Source organism: Corythoichthys intestinalis, chromosome 22 (assembly GCF_030265065.1).
Source record: "Corythoichthys intestinalis isolate RoL2023-P3 chromosome 22, ASM3026506v1, whole genome shotgun sequence".
NCBI classification, from domain to species: Eukaryota; Metazoa; Chordata; class Actinopteri; order Syngnathiformes; family Syngnathidae; genus Corythoichthys; species Corythoichthys intestinalis.
In genome coordinates, this window is record NC_080416.1 from 2,584,222 (window position 1) to 2,605,688 (window position 21,467).

At 40.3% G+C, this 21,467-nt stretch overlaps 1 protein-coding gene across 5 annotated transcripts in view; it reads right to left on the reverse strand.

The window, feature by feature from the left end:
- rbms3 (RNA binding motif, single stranded interacting protein) overlaps nt 1-21,467 on the reverse strand; it is a 629,442-nt gene that overhangs the window by 84,325 nt on the left and 523,650 nt on the right. For all 5 annotated transcript variants that reach the window (XM_057827865.1, XM_057827863.1, XM_057827866.1 and 2 more), the window contains exons 8-9: nt 12,982-13,025; nt 1,799-1,895 (exon numbers count right to left, since the gene is read on the reverse strand). In XM_057827865.1, the coding sequence (XP_057683848.1) occupies nt 1,799-1,895; nt 12,982-13,025 (141 nt within the window). The remainder of the gene's footprint in view (nt 1-1,798; nt 1,896-12,981; nt 13,026-21,467) is intronic.

A 21,467-nucleotide genomic window follows, 5' to 3' on the forward strand; every position in this document is an offset into this window, starting at 1 on the left:
ATTGTCCTCGAAGGTCTAGATGAAAGTCCAAGACGCCAGGTGCTGAAGATGTCTCGGAAGGTCTAGTTACGCAATGATGCGGCCATGAAGCAAGGCAGTTGTCATCCCGACCCTCTTTACTCTTTGTAACACTTAAACATTATACTACAACCTAGTATAGCAAGCAATAATCATTTACTGGTTATATCAATAAGAGAAAAATATGGCAATATGTATTATTTATGGTATATATGAGCACAAGCAAATATTCAATCAATCAAGCAAATATTTAATCAATCAACCCTCGATAATTACCTCAACAACCATGTCTACATGCCTAAATGCACTGAGTTTCCGCCATGTGATTGGCTGATTAGAAATTAAGTGTTAACGAGCAGTTTGGACAGGTGCATCTAATAAAGTGGCCAGTGAGTGTATATCGATTGTATTCACGCCAAAGTACTTGGATTCCATTGACGCATATGTAAGTCGATGCCATTGATGGCCATGTACGTCAAAATATCAACAGGAAATGACATGACATCAACAGGCAGTGACCCTGAAATGTCGCCAAATCAACTTGAAGTGACCCTGAAATCAGCAAGACGTGACTCCAAGGGGTAACCTGCGAAAGCAAAGCTACCATCGCAATTTCTCAATAAATGGCATTTTCTAGTTACAGTAGATATGGTAGTTACAGAAAGACAGATTGACAGGCAGACGATGTCCATTGTGTACTTATTGAAATGATCAATACAAAGACAATTAATCGTTTCACTTAGTTACACTACACAGCCCAGCATCTTCAAAAGTCTTTGTCATTTTCTTTTCGTCTGGTTTTTCTGAAGATGAAGGACTCACCTTCCTGCCGTGACTGGCTGAAGGGCAAAATTACCGGCTACGTGGCGGAGCTGCCGCAAGGATTAATATTCCTCAAAAGCCTGCCCATTGTTTTTGATAAATCAATTTGGAAAGCCTTCCGATGGCGGATTACAGACGCGCCCTGGCCCACTTTTATCCCCTCCCGCCTCCCCACCCTTCCGCCGCGGACCCTTCAAGGGTTTTAATCAACTGAGCCACAAAGACGGGCGCGGCAACCTTCAGCAACACGATCCCGCTCCTAGGAGCCGATCATTGCCAACGCCGACTCTCCTTTCCCTCCATCTGTCATCCCTGTTGTTCCACCTATCCTTCATCCCCCGTTCTCTGTTACGCTATCCTCGCGCATACCGAGCAGCACTAATGTTAAGTGATAGTGTCTGGAGAAGGAGGACACAGTTGCGACGCCGCTTGATGTTTAGATTCTGCGAAGGCCGTCGCGTGAAATGCGCTCTGACAGAAAACCGTTAACGCCCCTGACATCTCGCGCAGGCAATTTTCACAATCCTGTTCTGTTCTGTTTCATTACCCACACAGATCACAGCTATGAGGGATACGGAGCTTCTTCATGGAAGTGCTAGCACTTGTAACTGCATTACGAAATGAATAAATCCTTCACTGTATCAGCTTACTGACGGCGGATGAGGTCAAAAACTGGATACGGGAGGAGTTTGTTTTCCGCGGTAATTCACATATAGTGATTTTTTCCCCTCATTTCTATCCTATTTTTTTGTTGTCTCTTTTCAGATGCCTGTTGTGCTTTCTGCCAAAGAAACAGATGTCATCGCGCACAGCTGGAGCAGGCGAGGAAATGATCAGAGAACGCATGCTGTTTTGCAGCCTGTCCCCTGTATTTGTCTATCTCAATAGACAAATAAAACCCCACAATTTCACATACGCTATGCAACCGTTTCCCAAAATGTAGTGTATTATGGCCTACCTGATATGTGGAAACGGGAGAAGCAGCGATGAAGGGCGTGATGGAGGTCTGTGCAATCATGCGGTTGGTGGCGATGCTGTAAGGCGAAGAGTAGAACCTGAGAGGAGTCAAACAGGGATGTTAAGGAGAGTACAGTATATCACAAAGAGAAACAACATACGATGCTGTAGGGGGGAACGGACCAGGGCACCCACGCGAAAAACGCAAGACACAAACCACCTGAGAACCAACTAGTGTCGCAAGAAGAAGCACTTAGCCTTTTTTTCACCTGCGCAACATGGCCAAAATTAGAAATATTTTGTCCAAAAACGATGCAGAAAAATGAATTCACGCGTTCGTTACATCTAGATTGGATTACTGTAACTCCTTACATGCAGCTTGTCCTAAAAGTTCTCTGAAAGGTCTTCAGCTAATCCAGAACGCAGCAGCAACACTTTTAACTAGGGCTGTCAAACGAATTAAAATTTTAATTGAGTTAATTACAGCTTAAAAATTAATTAATCGTAATTAATCGCAATTAATCGCAATTCAAACCATCTCTAAAATATGCCATATTTTTCTGTAAATTATTGTTGGAATGGAAAGATAAGACACACGGCGGATATATACATACAACATATTGTACATAAGTACTGTATTTGTTTATTGTAACAATAAATCCACAAATGGCATTATTAACATTCTTTCTGTTAAAGTGATCCACAGATAGAAAGACTTGTAGTTCTTAAACGATAAATGTTATCGTTTAACTGTTATAACAAGTTATAGTAATTTTATATTAAAACCCCTTTTCATGTTTTCGTTTGAATAAAATTTGTAAAATTTTCAATCAAAAGTAGAGTTAATATAATAATAATGATAAGAATAAACATAACAATAATAAAAATAGAGTGACCAAAGTCTAAGTTTTAAGTGTATTTTGCATAGCTATTTTGACATGGAATGCCAGTTCATTTTGCATTGTTGTTTAACTGTGTGTCAGAATAGGGTCTCATTACTATAGACTGAAGTGCTTTTCTTTTTGTGAACATTATTTTTTGGGGGGCGAGATAGGAATATTATTTTTGTTGTGCTTTCACTAAACGATACTTATGTTTGTTGTGAAGGAGTTGCTGAAGCTTATGCCAATAAACGGCGCGGTCCAAAGAACGCCTGTGTCCACTCACCTTTACTGTATAACATCTATCTGTACATATCTTACCCAAAATACAACAAGAGACACATAATTGCCTCTAAAAGAAAGAAAACTTACCGAAATATGTGTGGAGCACCAATAGCAATTTGCATTACATTGTGAATACAGCATAAACGTCTCACAACTACTAATTCTCCCACGTTTAGAAGAAATAACATGAGTATGGAACGGCGCTGCCCCCAAGCGGCCGGTGGCATTCTCTTCACTCTTAATGTCCATAAACGGCCTCATTGTAATCTGTTTGAGGCAATATGCGAGCGGGTCATTCAGTGTATGCGTTAATTGCGTCAAATATTTTAACGTGATTAATTTAAAAAATTAATTAACACCCGTTAACGCGATAATTTTGACAGCCCTACTTTTAACAGGAACTAATAGAAGAGAGCACCTCACCCCTGTGCTCCAGGCCCTTCACTGGCTTCCAGTCTAGTTTAGAATTAAATGTAAAATCCTCCTTCTTACATTTAAGCACATTAATGGTTTGGGGCCATCCGTGTTGTCAGGAATGCGTTAGTAACGCGTTACTGTAATCTGATTACTTTTTTCAGTAACGAGTAATCTAACGCGTTCATTTTTCTACACCATTAATCAGATTAAAGTTAGCTCCCTTAGTGTCTCTGCGTTACTATTTTTTCATTGCCTCATAACGTATGTAGAATGAAGAATATTGTAGTCATGTTCGAGGAGCATTTTGAATAGAAAATGCTAAAATAAAAGGTTCCCAGTACGTGTTTCCAAGACAACCTCTTAGCTATTTCCTGTTTTGGTCTCGCGTCACGTGTTGTGGGACTGAGGCGGGTGGATATTCGCGCCGAGTATTGAGACGTTGCGAGGGAATGTTGATTTGTGGATATCCATGAATGAAGGTGAGTATATTTCCTTCATTCTGGAGGGTATCAGCAAAATGTTGGGCCCCCTATATGCGCGGCCATTTTGTAGCTTTGCCGTAGCAACGACGGGCAGTCATCGCTCCAACTTGGCAAGCTACATCATATGCGTGTTGCACATTCATGCCGTGAGGTGATGTGTTTGCGTATGCGTTGTAAGTCCGACTGAGTGTAAAGTGCTTAGTGGCCGCTACGTTTTGTGGCCAAATTGACCGCGTGTGTGTTGAGAGGAGTACTTCCGGGTTGTGGCCGCGCATCCGTGCCCGCCACCACCTTTGTGTTTATTGCACTGTACAATCCACTTGTGTGTTGTTGATTATTGTGCCGTCAGTATGCATTGTTTTACATGGCACTGATATGATGTTAACCATAACCCGAAATTTAGACGTTTTGACATTAGGCTTTAGACATTAGCGAGGTTTAATTGGTCGGCGGAGTTGATTTCAACAAATTCCAAGCAGTTTGTCAGATATTTGTTAGTTTCAGGGCTCCGGAGTGGCTAAGCTAGTTACTTTAAAAGCAGTACTTCTCAAATAGTGGGGCGCGCCCCCCTGGGGGGGCGCAGAGCGATGCCAGGGGGGGCGCATGTGTCCTCGGGGAACATGCTTTTTTCTTTTTTCTTTTTTTTGCCGGACTGGAATAAAGTGTACTTGCACATCCACTCAGTGGGTGGCAGTGGCGCTCTCATTTTCAGAGTGCGTGCAGTATTTTTGAACTAAGGAAGAGCACTCAGCACACAGAAAACAGACATGAAGAGCAGTGTGCCGCCGCCGTTTTCGAAAGCCGTTTTCCGACCGGACTCACTCACACAGCGACCCACTGTCTTGTCCGGTTCTCACGTCGCCGCCCGAGAAGTGCCATTTTCGGCTTGTGATCGTCACGACGACCGCCCTCACCTACGGTTCTACCTCGGCCGCCGAGAATGCGCTTTTTTCGGGCCGTTTGCCTTTTAGCTTTGACTTTTAATACAGTGGGGTGATGAGGAAAGACTACTGTTTACTGTGTCTGAAAATAATTATAGCGGACTGCCAGAAGCCAAATCATTTAAGACGCCACTTAAAGACATTCGACCCCAATCTCATAGATAAGCCGCTTGATTGTTTTTCAGCGAAAACGTGCCGAATATTGCCAACAATAGTCCTGCTTTGTCAGTGTTATATCAGTAAACCAGTGAGCATTGTTAGCATGCTCATTGCATAATGACTCCACACCATTGCAAAGGAGGTAATACTGAGTGTGAGCAGCAAAAATAAAAACTGTCCTTCTGTCCAAGGACACTCTTTTTTTCCTTTATTCATTTTTGTTTTTTCGGTCAAATTTTTTGGCATATTGTCCTCATGAGTAAATGTTTCTAATCAATTTGAATTTGTTATTATTTACGGATTTTATTACATTTTATTTTTCTGTATCAAATGGTCAAAAATACCTTGAGTGTATTTTTACAGTTTGAATGTGACTTTTTTTTTTTAAATTCAGGCAAATTGATGCACGTCTTCTCTGTTACAAACAAAACAATGTTAATAAAGTTATACTTTATTATAAGTTGATCTGTTACTTTTTTTCTTTATTAGAAAAAAAGGACACAATGTTAGGCAGATGCGTATTTATAATAGTAATTTTATAGACGAATAATACTATTTACAGTGGCGGCGGAGAGTTTGGGGGGGCGCGAAACATTTACGTCTTGCTTGGGGGGGGCGTAACAGAAAATAATTGAGAACCACTGCTTTAAAAGTAATCTATCAGTTACTTTTTATCCATTTTTCTCCCCTTTGCCGCCTCAACATAAGAATGACAACAGAAAAATGTCATCACATGCAATTGACTTTCCGATGATTGAATTTAAAGGGGAATATCAGAATTTTGCGCTAGCTTAGCCACTCCGGAGGGTCGTATATCGGGTCTTCCTTGACGCCACAGGTCTGCAGCGGAAACATAACTCAGCCTGAAGGTGAACGCGCGGAGTTTGGCCTTTTGGCCGGGATGTCGGGAGTCCCGCCGACCCGGGTCGTTGGAGCTGCGCCAGCGCGGGTCCGGCGGTTCGACTGGGGCCATTTCGGAAGTCTCGCTAAAAGGTCAGATTCCTTCAATATGAACGTAAAACAGTCTCGATTTGTGGTTAAACAAAACAAACAAACAAAAAAACGGGCATTTAGCATTTATTTTTGGCATTTATTTATTTACGTTGCCGACCATTACGCTACGTGACGTCACCATTTTGTTTCGGTAATACTTCACTCTGATCGGCGGAATGATTTCTTCTGTGTTAAATTCTGCTTTTTTCACTCTTCATGAAGCACAGAATTTAGTTTCTTGAACTCATTTGAATCAACGTTTATTGCAGCGCCGCAACTCGGACCATAACAAACGTAACAACAGACTTCCTGTGTGTGTCCGTCAACGATATCTGTCCGTCGGGAAACTCAAACCCAAATAACAATAGTTCCTATTGTTACTGTCGTGTCGAAAGCGATGAGCGTTCTCGGATTTCCGACTTACGTTCTCACTTTCATTTTACCTATGAATCCATGGAAGAAATATTCATTCATCATGATGAAACGACCGAGTTATACAGCAGCCTTTAAAAGAAAAGTCACATCTGTTTTGTTTTCTCCTAGATTCTGTTAAGTTGGAGAAGTTGTCAAATCATATTATTACCGTAAATATTGTCAGTTTATGGTAATGTTTTGAACTACCAATGTGCTATGCTTGTGCTGTGTTTCACCATTCAGTGAAATGACATTTCTGTATCTGTACACGAGCTCTGTTTTCTTGTATTCTTTTATTTATTGGTGCTAAAATTAGGGTGCGTGTTATAAACGGGTACAATAATTTTCCCTAGATTTTACAAGTAAATTTGGGGTGCGCGTTATACACGGGTGCGCCTTAGATCCGGGAAATTACGGTACCTTGAATCCTCAAAAAAAAATCACTCCTGAGACAATCCTTCCTGTTTTTATGCAGTACAACTTTCGCACTCTTTCAACCTAAATCCGGCGTTGGATCGCTGCATGTGTTTGAGAATAACTGCGACCAATTGAAGCGGAGTGTGGGACGGCCCCCACTTGAAGGCATGGCGCAGTGTTTGGGTATTCTGTCCCGTCAATATCATTATGTAGTCTATGCCTGAGGTTAAAAAAAAAAAAAAGTGACAGTATCGGATACTAGATCAACATCTACGACTTAAATGAAAATGGCAAATTTGCTCTGCTAAAAAAAAATATATATATAATCAAACTGATTTAACCCAAATACTGATAAATGCAAAGAGACAAACGGTGTATCTTGCACCTTGGATTTAGCCAAAAATTTTGGAATATTGCAGTCTCTTGAAAGCGTTTGTCACAGAAAAACTGGCTTTTCTAACATCAAATGAAGCTTTATCATCACCACATAAAAGCTTTTTCTTGCACCCAGACCCGCTTCGCACCATGTTGCCTGCCCGGATTAAGGCGCAAGCTTGTGTGCTGAGCTTGGGGAAAAGTCCATGCATTTAAAGGAGACAAGGTTTGACTTTAGCTCGGGAAAAGCGAGGTGGTCTGATATGCCATTTTATCTCATTCCCGAGAGTCTGAAGCTTTGTGATTCTGCAGTCTAACAGTCTCTAGTCACCTAACCTGAAGACTACTGTATATAGTCACTTTTGTCTTCTCAAAATACCAAGTCAGTGTAATGTTAACATTATTTGGAAACACACACACACACACAAAAAAATAAAAATGCAGTTTATTACCTTATCACCCTGTCAAAATTTGTGTTGGAAGAACATTTTACACTCGCTTTTAATGATAAAATAGTAAAACACTTCTGTGATACAAACTCGCAAGGACATTCAGGGGGAAAAAAAGCGGCATTGCTCATACTGCCCTTGAAACACCTTTTGCTGGGAAGATGCAAAATAAATCTTGTGTTGTGAAAATAGGTTCCTTTTTTTCACCCTGCAATGGGATTTTGTTTTACAGCGCTCTGGGTATTAAATTCATAGATATAAACAAAGAAAAAAAACATACATTTTTCATTGTTTTGTGTAAATGTTACTTTTTAACGGGACAAGATAATCTCTATCTATATGAAAGTGTACTTTCGGATGTCGTAGTTGTATCAAGATGATGAATGCGGCCTCCGTCTGTGTTGATATACAGACTCACCATGGATACACGGTGACTATAAAAAGTCTTCACGCCACTATTAAAATATTCGGTTTTGATGATGGAAATAAGCATGACAAGTATGAATCACGTCAGAACTTTTCCCACCTGTAATGTGAATCAAAATTAAAATGTTTTAGGGGCAAAAAGTTGAAAAAAAAATGGCACAGAAATGACATTCCTGGGAACAAGATGTTCTTTCAAAAACAAGCTACAGTCATTTCTTGCAAGTAACAGGTGTGCGATGACAATCTGACATATATTACTAAATATGTGCGATTGTTAAATAGGTAACAATCTCAGTCATTCAGGTCATCATTTACTTATAAGGTCATAATTAACTTAAAAGAGTAATTTTACCACGCCATATTTTTTACTTTTTAATTGAGTGGATCTGTAATGGCAAAAAAATGCAACTCTTACTCAATGAGATCTCACAACAATAATCAAATGACTCCATCATACCAATCAGATGTAACAATACAGTATAATCATATGACTAGAGCTGGGAATGTTTGGGCACCTAACGATTCGATTACGATTCAGATGCTCCGATTCGATTATAAAACGATTATTGATGCACCCCCATCCTTTTTTTTCTTTTTCTTTTTTCCAAATGTTTTGTACATCAGTTCCAAAATTGTTCAAAAATACTCTCAGGCTAAACCAAACTACAATTTCAGTATCAAGTTAACATATAACAGTAAACAAATATACAAAAATAACAGTAAATAAAAAACTCCAGTCCCCATTCTGTATCAGCAGCTTTAAACTACATTCAATTAATTTAATGTTGTGAATCAACCGTTAAAGTTGTTAAAATTGCTCCTGTTATTCCGTAATTTCCCTTTTGTTTACTTTTGACATGTGAAAGTTCTAAAACTATTTTAAAGATAGATTCAAGTCAATATTTTACTGATTTAGGAGTATTTTAGATAAAAAGTTAATTAGGTTCGCTTGAAAGGTCCGCTACAAAAGCCTTGCAGGGAAGTGTACTGCTTTAAGATGGCGGCCGTTTACTAACGCCCGAATCTGGCTTTCTGTAGATGTGCCGCTAACGCTACAGAATCTATATTGCATCTAGTCCTATATAAATGATATCTACCGTAACATTATGTGGATGTACTTTGTAGCAGCTTTTCGGCAGCAGTCAGGAATGTTGTTGTGTTTTTTTATCTCGTGGCATGAGTTGAGCTAGAGCCGTGAGTTGAGCATTGGCATTACCCGAGGGGCCGGGTAATGAGAAGCATGATGTTTAGCTACTCTCGCTCCATGCCTCATTGCGTCCTGAAGACCGCGCAGCGCGCTGAGTGTGTTGTACTTCCGCTTTACTTGGCATAATCGGAATTTGGATGTTTGTGAATCGTTCTCGAATCTTCCACGGCCGAATCGCGAATAATCTAAGAATCGGAAATTTTGCACACCTCTACATATGACCACACAAAATCTTGCAGTCGGAAGTCCTATGATCACGCCTGCATATTCAATCACATAGGGTCTTTAAAGCGCCGTCAAAAAAATTAACGAAACTTTTTATAGCTACTAAAAAAATTTATACTCGGTGAAGAATGAACATAATGAAGAAAAGATTGACTTATTTGTTAGTAATCTTAATATCCCCCAAACAACTTTAGATAGTAAACAATTGCTAGATACCCTACTAACCCTAGCCGAACTATGGAATGCCTCAAAGACAGGTAGAGCAACGGGGCTGGAATGATTTTCGGCATCATATTTTAAACACATTTGGAACCACTTTTCTATAGGATGGTACAAGAAATTAATGCAAAGGGTCAAATTACAGACAATATGAACACCGCAGTAATCAAACTACTGCCGGGGTGCCGCGACGCTGAAGCGACGGGGCTGTTACACCCTGGCGCACATGATGACCGCCCACTCGCTTGCTGGACGTTCTTATCCCTGCCCAGGTTGGTTTGGGGACATTTCGAGGACAATATCAGGTCACTTCCTGTTGATTTGGGGACATCTGGGGGACACGTCCTGGTCATATCAGGCCACTTACTGTTGATTTGAGGACATTTCGGGTCGTGTCCTGGTAATATCAGGTCATTTGGGGACATTTGGGAGGCGTGTCCTGTTCGTGTCAGATCATTTGGGAACATTTGGGGGGCGCGTCCTTGTCATATCAGGTCAATTGGGGGCGTGTCCTGGTCATATCAGCTCATTTGGGGACATTTAGGGGCGTGTCCTAGTCATATCAAGTCATTTGGGGACATTTGGAGGGCGTGTCCTAGTCATAACAGGTCATTTGGGGTCATTTGGGGGGCGTGTTCTAGTCATATCAGATCTGGGGACATTTGGGTCGTGTACTAGTCAGATCAGGTCATTTGGGGGGCGTGTCCTGGTCATATCAGGTCATTTGGGGATATTTGGGGGGGCGTGTCCTAGTCATATCAGGTCATTTGGGGACATTTGGGAGGCGTGTCCTAGTCATATCAGGTCATTTGGGGACATTTGGGAGGCGTGTCCTAGTCATATCAGGTCATTTGGGGACATTTAGGGTCGTGTACTAGTCAGATCAGGTCATTTGGGGGGCGTGTCCTGGTCATATGAGGTCATTTGGGGACAGTTTTGGGGGCGTGTCCTGTTCATATTAGGGCATTTGGGGACATTTGGGGGGCCAGTGCTGGTCATATGAGGTCATTTGGGGACATTTTTGGGGGGGTGTCCTGGTCATATCAGGTCATTTGGGGTTCCCCGGCGTCGGCCAGTTTGTCCGGCGGTCATTCTCCAGCTGCTTCCCCCTCAACGAGCATTCCTGCCCGCAGCAGGGGAACGAAGAGCTTCCTCGCCGCCGATCGGTGAAGGCCGTCAACCTCACTGCCGTGTGTGACATGACTTGAGGTAGTTTTGTGCTTTTCTTTCGTTTTTCGAAAGGCGAAAAAGATTGGAACAGCCGCTCAGCGGTCATTCTCCAGATGCTTCCCCCTCGCAGGCAGTAGGGGAACAACGACCTGTAACTTGCTCGCAGCAAGTTGTCGGTGAAGACAGTCAACCTCACCGCCGTGTTACATGATCCGGGGTAGTTTTGTGTGCTTTTTCCTTTTCGAAAGGCGTGAATAAGACTTGGAAACGCAGCTCGGTTCGGGTTAGCCTGTCGGCTAGCTGTCACACCTCCTGCTTTGTTTACGCTCTTTCTTCAGTCTCCGAGGCCGGTGCAGGGAAATGACAAAAGCCGGACAAACTCCGCTGGCGTAAAATACCATTCGGGAGGTTAAGATGTCGACTGTTTTGACCATTATGCAGTAATTTTGCCCTGTCGTACTGAATAAATGCATTTTTAATATTTCATATTCCATTGAGCACAGGACTGTTATTCGTCATGACATACCATTTATTTAGCAATTGGGGAAAAAAATAATTAGATAAAAAGAATATCCTGTAAAAATATTGGAGTAGAGAGATTAAAACATTGATGATATTTTGCTGCTTTATGTCGCATTTTTCCTCGTTCCGAATCTTCCCCCCACGATGGGCTGAATTCTAAATCATCTGAAATCGTGACCCTGCCGATATCATCCTCTAGCTGGGGACGCTAGAGCGCTATAATGACAGGTGGGGCTGAACGGCAGATTAAAAGACTAATTTCTCGACATCTGCGCTTTGCCAAATTGTTGTATATAGTCGAATCTTCTCAAAATATGATTTTAATTCACATGATAATGCTATTTAGGATTTTTTATATGCAGTCACAAGCACTTTAAATACCTTTTTACTTGTACGTGAGTATTTTTGACTATGACTTTTTTTACCTGAATGTTGAGGTAATTATCGAGGGTTGATTGATTAAATATTTGCTTGATTGATTGAATATTTGCTTGTGCTCATATATACCATAAATATTACATACTGCAATATTTTTCTCTTATTGATATAACCAGTAAATGATTATTGTTTGCTATACTAGGTTGTAGTATAATGTTTAAGTGTTACAAAGAGTAAAAAGGGTCGGGATGACAACTGCCTTGCTTCATGGCCGCATCATTGCGTAACTAGACCTTCCGAGACATCTTCAGCACCTGGCGTCTGGACTTTCGTCTAGACCTTCGAGGACAATTTTCCATTCGAGGACATTATCCATGGCCGCAGCGTTGCATAACTGAAGTGTCTGGGTCATTTTGACCGTTGTTTACATGTGCCTTTGCTTACATACGTGTACTTAGTTCCACCTACAAGCTCACATAGCCAACCAATATCACATGGGTGTCTTCAGCTTGCTCCCCCCTCCCTCAGGGCGGCACCCTTTTTGTATTAGGACAAACCCCTAAATAAAAATAGCAAGGAGGGTTTTTCTTTAGATCAGTTTTGGTGACTCGACAGCGTAATCTAGCATTTCTCTGGCTAGTCACTCCTTTGCTCTCCTTGGCCAAGAAAACTGAGTGTCTTCTCTCCTTATTTTTGGGTAATTTTACAAATGTCTACCTAAGGGTCTATTTTTGAACTTGACACTGAATATTATTTAGAAGTAACACTACTCTTCCTTCTAAAATTTTTGACTACTCTACCCACCTCTATTTATTTGGGATTGGATTCATATTAAATGTTCCTGTAGCTTCAGTCTCTATAGGATAATGGGTTAAGCAAAAAGTAGGATAAAGAGTCTCTTGTGAATGACTGACCAATTGAGTAAAAATGGAAGCTTGGGTTCTCTCAATCCAGCATGTCGCTGGGTCATTTATTTCTCCGAGAGCATTTCGTCATGGCAGCGAGACACGCACACAATGCCAACCTACTTAAATACATTCTCCTCAGCTATTCTTAACCTGACCCTTTCAAATAAAAACTTGTATCGCAGCTTTGTATCGATTACCTTAATCAAACAAGGAGTTGCAGACACTACATTAATCTTTATGTATGGCAGTAGTATTGATTGGGTACCCATTTGGCAAGAGGTGAGTGTATTAAAAGATGCCAAGGTCATTCCCTTACCCGTTCTGCATTGCAGCAGGATCATATGTTAATGCCATGCCAGTCTGGAAAAGAACAAAGAGTAAACACAAAAGGATTAGTGACAAATGATCAGAAATAGATGGCAACAAAGCCCATAGACTAGGAGCGGGACACTGGATGATTACATCATTACGGTCAATTACTCTTGTCTTTTCAACAAGGGCTTCATTCACACCATTTAGGCATCCTTTCTATTTTCTATGCAAATTATATGTTTGTCAAAAACAAGCAAACCATAATACGTCGCTACAATCCGTTGGTCCATAACCGTTGTGTCGAAGGGACTTATCAGCGACTGCTAAAGGTTGCATAATTTGCTTTGGCTGCAAGAACCATTTAACTCAAATCTATTGCAGAGTCGACTGAGTGGGACCAAAAGTGGGAAATTGGGATCAAGCAGGTCTTTTTAATCTCTGACACAAAGACAAATTCATGCTAAACGGAGACGAGATTACATATTGCATTTAAAAATATATATATTTTCCGTTTTTACATGAAAACATTATAAGGAATCATACAGTTTTCAGCGCAGACATCGCTGAAATCACCTTTTAAATCGGAGACAACTACAGCACTTGATCAAAATCACACAGATGAAAAAACTGTCGGCTTCAACTAAAACCACCCAAACGGTGTTCAGTGCAAACATAGCTGAAATCAACCTTTGAACCCGAGGACTTGCGCAGTTTTCTTGCGAAGAGCGGGCCAAATTACCTGCTGAGAGGTGCTGAAGTCTATGACGGAGGATTAGGGCCGAATAAGGGAGAAGGAAAAAAAAAGGCATATGAGCTTAAAGTCGTACTGGTACTACGAGAAAAAAGTCGTATTATTACACAGGATAAACCGCTACGCACTTTACGTACATTTAACTTAGCTGGCAGCTACGACGGAGCATCAATATAAAGCCATCTATTGATTATAATTTGATGTAGATGAGCCAAAAGAAAAAGGATTTCCTTATTCATGAAGCAGATTTTAAAATAAAGACTAAGGAAATGCACAATATTATTCTAATTCGCTATTGCGTCACTTACGTCGTAAAGCTACTACGTAGCCGGGAGCTACGATGAAGTGTGGGTAGCCTCATAGACTTCATTATAAATTGTCAGGATACTTCCGCCAAACCCTGCTCTACGCCTACAGTAGGGGGCCTGCCCACATTCAGCTTCAGTTAAGGCTATGTAATTCTTCACAGTCGGTTACAGTAATTCTTAAAACCAATGCAACGCCGGATTTAGGTTGAAAAAGTACGAAAGCTGTACCGCATACAAACAGGATGGATTGTCTTAGGAGTGATTTGTTAGAGGATTCAAGGTAATTATTATATTTTGCGTACCATGCATTAAGCCTGAACGATATATCGTTTAAACATCGCTATCGCGATGTGCACGTGCGCGATAGTCCCATCACAAGCACGCGCGATAGTTTTTAAATTTTTTAATCCATATCCGCCTTGCTTTCTACTCTGCGCACAGCCTCACACCCTCCCTCTCCCAGCCCTTTGTTCCTCTCAGTCACTGCGGCACTTGCTTATTAAAGTTAACGATGGCTTTGATCTGGCCAAAGAAGCAGACTTCACACAGCATCTGTCAATCATCGTTTAACTTGTTAAACAGTTTCTACAAGGAAGCAGCGCTGGAATGAATGTGTGTGTGTGGAGACATTGGAGACATATAAATGCCAGAAGTGATCATGAGGAGTTTGAAATTTCTACATGTCACTCCAACAGTCACAGCTAAGGTAGATAAACAGATGCATTTAATAAAGCCAAGCATTTATCTACCACAGTACTTTATTCTTGTTCAAAAATGATTTGGTTGGACAGTTATTTTTAAAACTGATCATAATTTTGACATATGAAGTGCTTAAAAAACATTTTATATACATTTTTTTTAAATCACTTTGGGGGAAAAAGTGAGAAAAAACATGTCCTATATGTATCTCTTTCCAATGCTAAATCTGAATAAAGACATTGAGCACAAAAAACACACACAAAAAAAAAAAATGGGGGGGTTGCGCTACTTCGCGGTTTTTCACTTATCGCGGCGGGTTCTGGTCCCCATTAACCGCGAAAAACGAGGGCTCACTGTACACTGTGGCGATGGTGACTCATCCAAAGTCTTTCTAAACAGCTATTCAAGTCATCAAGTGAAAATTTCATTAAAAAAATATATATATAATTTTTAATATCGCAATATAATATCGCAATATATCGCAAACCCCCAAAAAATCGCAACAATAGTTTTTCCCAATATCGTTCAGGCCTACCATGCATGCATTTTGAAACATGAAAAAAAATGGGAGAAATTAACCACTATGGCATTGGCGCCATAATTCGTAATATTTACGTAAATTAAATGCTAACTGCCCGTTTTTTTTTCTTTTAACCAAGAACCGAGACTGTTTTGCGTTCATATCTATAAAGAATTCAGGGATTTAATTTATTCACAAGAATTTTCAACGTAAAAAACTCTTTGTGGTGATAAGGCAGCGCCACAGTAGCTTAAACACAATGTACACAACTGCACATTTCTGTGTCCCCACATAGTCCCTTAGTCTCCCTGAGTAAATGCATTCATCAAATCATTGAATGGATCTGCCAGAATTTTCTCCAGTTAAATGTGGAGAAGACAGAAGTGATCATTTTTGGGTCAAAAAAGGAATGGTCAAAGATAAGCAGGCACCTTAGCACAACGTCACTTGCAGCTACAAATCAAGTCAGAAACCTTAGCGTGATTATTGACTCAAACCTAAAATTTGATAGCCATCTAAAGTCCGTCATTAATCTGCTTATTACCACCTAAAAAAATATAGCCACAATTAAAGGGCTTCTGACTCAACAAGACATGGAAAAACTTTCTGCATAAAATCACCATCAAATGTGATCTTTGTCAAAATCATACAGATGGAAAAAAGTCTGCTTTAACTAAAACCACCCAAACATTTATAGTTTTTTTATATTTTAATATGGATAGGATGCAAACAATGACAGAAGGGGGGAAAAATAAGTGAACCCTCTGCCTAAGGACACGTTAAGAGCAATTGAATTTTTACCAAACAATTTAAGTCAGGTGTGTGCCCAATTACTGATTGACTAGCATCGTACTTCGACACATTTAGGTAACATAAATGCTAACTGTAGGGTTTTTTTTGTTTTTGTTTTGCTTTTAACCAAGAATCTAGACTGTTCAACGTCCATATCTATAAAGAATTCAGGGATTTAAGCATTTGTTCACAAGAATTTTCAACGGAAAAAGCTCTTTGTTATCATATGGCGGCCGCTAATTTCCTTACTGACTAGCATCATTCTTCGACAGATTTAAGTAAAGTAAATGCAAACATCCAGTTTTTTTTTTTTTTGCTTTTAACTAGGGCTGTCAAACGATTAAAATTTCTAATCGAGTTAATTACAGCTTAAAAATGAATTAATCGTAATTAATCGCAATTCAAACCATCTATAAAATATGCCATATTTTTCTGTAAATTATTGTAGGAATGAAAAGATAAGACACAAGACGGATATATACATTCAACATACGGTACATAAGTTCTGTATTTGTTTATTATAACAATAAATCAACAAGATGTCATTAACATTATTTACATTCTTTTAAAGCAATCCATGGATAGAAAAACTTGTAGTTCTTATAAGATAAATGTTAGTTCAAGTTATAGAAATTTTATATTAAAACCCCTCTTAATTTTTTCGTTTTATTAAAATTTGTAACATTTTCAATCAAAAAATAAACTAGTAGCTCGCCATTGTTTATGTCAATATTTACACATGATGCTTAAACCCATAAAATCAGTCGCACCAAAGCGCCAGTAGAGGGAGACAAACAACAAAAAACAAGTAACAAGCGGACATTACACTGCTGTCATTTTAATCTGAGCGGGGCATGTTCGTTAATTGCGTCAAATATTTTAACGTGATTGATTTAAAAAATTAATTACCGCCTGTTAACGCGATAATTTTGACAGCCCTACTTTTAACTAAGAACCAAGACTGTTTTACGTCCATAACTATAAAGAATTCAGGGATTAAAGCATTTATTCACAAGAATTTTCAACGGAAAAAGTTATTTGTCTTCGTTTCCACTCAGTCAGCTTTGAGGGAGATACGATCCCTATGAATCGGCCCAGTGCCCCGTGTCCCGTTAATACATCATGATGGCTATGTTATAACCCCCCAAAAATCCCTTTTCACATACAAAACAATAATTAAAGGGTGACGGTTATCAGTCCGTCCGGCTCTACCAATGAGATGTCCCTATTTTTCCCATCCTGGTGAGTTGGCAACCCTAGTCTGGTCACAAGTGTGGCTGTATGTGACTGTAATGCCCCCTCTGAGGCTCATGTGCAGTACAAGCCGTCATCTGCATTCCTGAAGTTTCTCTCCCGGAGGAGAGCTAATCCGATTTCTTTTTAACCAGAGGTTGCTGAGGACGGCAGATTTCATCAACATAAACACACATTCACATGCAAACAGAGGCATTCGGCTACACACCCACACAAAATTACCCTTCTTCTACTTGTATTTTCTTTCTCCATCAACGGGGATTGTCTTGCTCTCTCCTACACTCACCATTTCATCCTTCAAGCTCGCCTTTCCCTATCATGCTGCTCAAATCTTTTGCCCTTTCCCCTCTAGAGGTTCACCTGCACCGCGCTATGGGGTAGTGGGAATACTGGTTGAGGGGATTAGAGAGACAGGCCCAATTCCACAAGTGAGGGAATCATGACTGGATGATAAAGCCCTTGCTCACACATAAGTGTGCCATTTCATCTAGTGTGAGATAGCATTTGCACCACCACATAAGACCTTAAAGGATCACATTCTTCCTATTATTATACTGTATAGAGCTCCTGCCTTCATCTTCAGAGGCACAAATGCATCACGCCCCCCCCCCAATCACCCTTATTATCATGCATCTTTCTTCTTGTGTGTCCGCATTCTCACTAATAGCAGTTGGAGACACGAGCAGCTGTCTGGCGCACACGAAACCTCCCCTAAGTGCTGCCCTTGGTTTGATGTGCTGATGAATTCCACAGCAAAGCATCTTCTGACCAGGGACTCAGCATGGCCAATGAGGGATTACCGATGCAGTCAGCTTCTGGCTCTGCTGCTGCTGCTGCTGCAACGAGGATAAAGGGAGCAACCATGACAGGCTGAGTATGCTGCTGTTTGACCCCCAAAACTTTGAAACATAGTAAAAAGCTGCAGTGACCTAGCTTCAAAAAGAGAAGTGAACTCTCAAGAAATGTATACAACTTGTTTGAAAGACTCACGACGCTTAATTCCTGTCCCTGAGGATTTGCAATTAAGGCGCGATATACAGTTACACAACACAGAGGTGTTTGAAACGCAGTCGTGTGTGAAATTTGAGCAACAAAGGCTTGTTTTGGGGTTTCTTTTAACTTTATGGGGCTTTGATGCAATACCTTTCACATTCAATAAGGGGAGTTCATGTTGAGATAATTATCGGGGTTTGATTGATTAAATATTTGCTTGGTTGGTTGGTTGAATATTTGCTTGTGCTCATATATACCATAAATAATACATATTGCCATATTTTTCTTACGTATATAACCAGTAAATGATTATTGCTTGCTATACCAGATTGTAGTATAATGCTTAAGTGTTACAAAGAGTAAAAGAGGGTCGGGGTGACAACTGCTTTGCTTCATGGCCGCGTCGTTGCGTAACTAGACCTTCCAGGCATCCTCAGCACCTGGGGTTTGGACTTTCGCCTAGCCCTTCGAGGACAATTTTCCATCCGAGGACATCTTCCAGGGCCACAGCGGTGCATAACTGGAAGTGTTTGGATTATTGTGCTGATTGTTTAACGTTGCATAACTAAAAGTGTCTGCATTATTTTGACTGTTTATATATTATTTTGACTGTTTATATGATTGTTTTGATTGTTTACATAAGCTCTTGCTCCACACACGTGTATCACTTAATTCCACCTACATGCACACACATATCCAATCGAAAACCACATGGGTGTCGCCAGCTTGCTTTACCCTTCCCCATAGGGCGGCCTCAATCTTGTTCAGGGAAAACCCCTAAATAAAATACCAAGGAGGTTTTTTGTCCTTTAGATCAATCTTGGTGACTCACGAGTCACATGTTTGTTCTCCTTGGCCAAGAAAACTGAGTGTCTTCTCTCCTTATTTTTGGGTAATTTTACAATGTCTACCTAAGGATCCATTTTTGAACTTGACAGTTCAGAAAAGAGCAATCTGAAATCAGAAGAATATATAGTGGTACCTCGACACAGGGGCGCTGCCAGGGATTTTGGGCCCCATGAAAAGATGTCACCGCCAGTGCCGGGACACACACACACATTTAGAGTATCAACTACATAATTTCCTGCATTCTGGTGAATCTTTCCACACTAATTTGTGCATTTTTTTTGCATTAATTTAAGATGAAAATATATTTATGTAAACATAAAGCATATAGAGCAATAATGAATAGACTGATATCATATATAAGAAATGTACTGAAGGTCATCTTTTACAGTCTAAATATACGTATTTTTATTTGAAATTTTCTCCAAGCAAATACCATAATGAATCACTTAGAATAAAGGTTTTGTTTTAAATATACTACAGTATACGTATATGTATATACAGTGGGGAGAAGAAGTATTTGATACACTGCCGATTTTGCTGGTTTTCCCACTTGCAAGCCATGTAGAAGTCTAATTTGTATCATAAAGTTCTCTTCAACTGTGAGGGACGGAATCTGATACAAAAAAAACAGAAAATCTCGTTGTATGATTTTTAAATGATAAATTTGCATTTAATCGCATGAAATAAGTATTTGATACATCACAAAAATTGAACTTAATATTTGGTACAGAAATCTTTGTTTGCTATTACAGATACCAAACGTTTCCTGTAGTCCTTGACAAGTTTTGCACACACCGCAGCAGGGATTTTGGCCCACTCCAGAGCCTTCAGGTTTCAGGGCTGCTGCCGGGCAACATGGACTTTCAGTTCCCTCCATAGATTTTCTATCGGGTTCAGATCTGGTGACTGGTTTGGCCACTCCAGGACCTTAAGGTGCTTCTTACGGAGCCACTTTTTAGTAGCCTTGGCTGTGTGCTTTGGGGCGTTGTCATGCTGGAAGACCCATCTTCAGGGCTCTCACTGAAGGAAGGAGGTTGTCAGCCAAGATCTGGCGATACATAGCCCCATCCATCCTCCCCTCAATACGGTGCAGTCGTCCTGTACCCTTGGCAGAGAAGCAGCCCCAAAAAAATGATGTTTCACGGTTGATGGTGTTCTTGGGGTTGTACTCATCCGTCTTTTTCCTCCAAACACAACAGGCCGAGTTTGGACCAAAAAGTTCAATTTTGGTCCCATCCGACCACATGACCTTCTCCCATTGCTCCTCTGGATCATCCAGATGGTCAGTGGCAAACTTGCACCGGCTTCAGCAGCGGGACCTTGCGTGCGCTGTAGGATTTTAATCCATGACGGCGTAATGTGTTTCTGATGGTTTTCTTCGAGACTGTGGTTCCAGCTCTCTTCAGGTCATTGACCAGTCATGCCGTGTAGTTTGGGGCTGATCCCTCACCTTCCTCATGATCAGTGATGCCCCACGAGGTGAGATCTTGCATGGAGCTCCAGAACGAGGCAGATTGACCGTCAACTTGAACTTCTTCCATTTTCTAATAATCGCTCCAACAGTTGTTACCTTCTCACCAAGCTGCTTGCTTATTTTCCTGTAGCCCATCCCAGCCTTGTGCAGGTCTATTATTTTATCCCTGATGTCCTTACACAGCTCTTTGGTCTTGGCCATTGTGGAGAGGTTGGAGTTTGTTTGTTTGAGCATGTGAACAGGTGTCTTTTATACAGGTAACAAGTTCAAACAGGTGCAGTTACTTCCGGTAATGAGTGGAGAACAGGTGGCGTTCTTAAAAAAGAACTAAGAGCCGAAATATTTACTAGTTGGTAATTTATCAAATACTTATTTCATGCTGTTAAATACAAATTTATTATTTAAAAATTATACAATGTGATTTTCTGGATTTTTGTATTAGAGTCCATCCCTCACAGTTGAAGAGAACTTATGATACAAATTACAGACCTCTACATGGCTTGCAAGTGGGAAAACCAGCAAAATTGGCAGTGTATCAAATACTTCTTCTCCCCACTGTATATATAGTAGGGCTGTCAAACGAATAAAATTCTTACTCGAGTTAATTACAGCTTAAAAATTAATTAATCGTAATTAATCGCAATTCAAACCATCTATAAAATATGCCATATTTTTCTGTAAATTATATATATATTCTGTAAAATAAATTGTTGGAATGGAAAGATAAGACACAAGATGGATATATACATTCAACATACAGTACATAAGGACTGTATTTGTTTATTATAACAATAAATCAACAAGATGGCATTAAATTTATTAACATTCTGTTAAAGCGATCCATGGATAG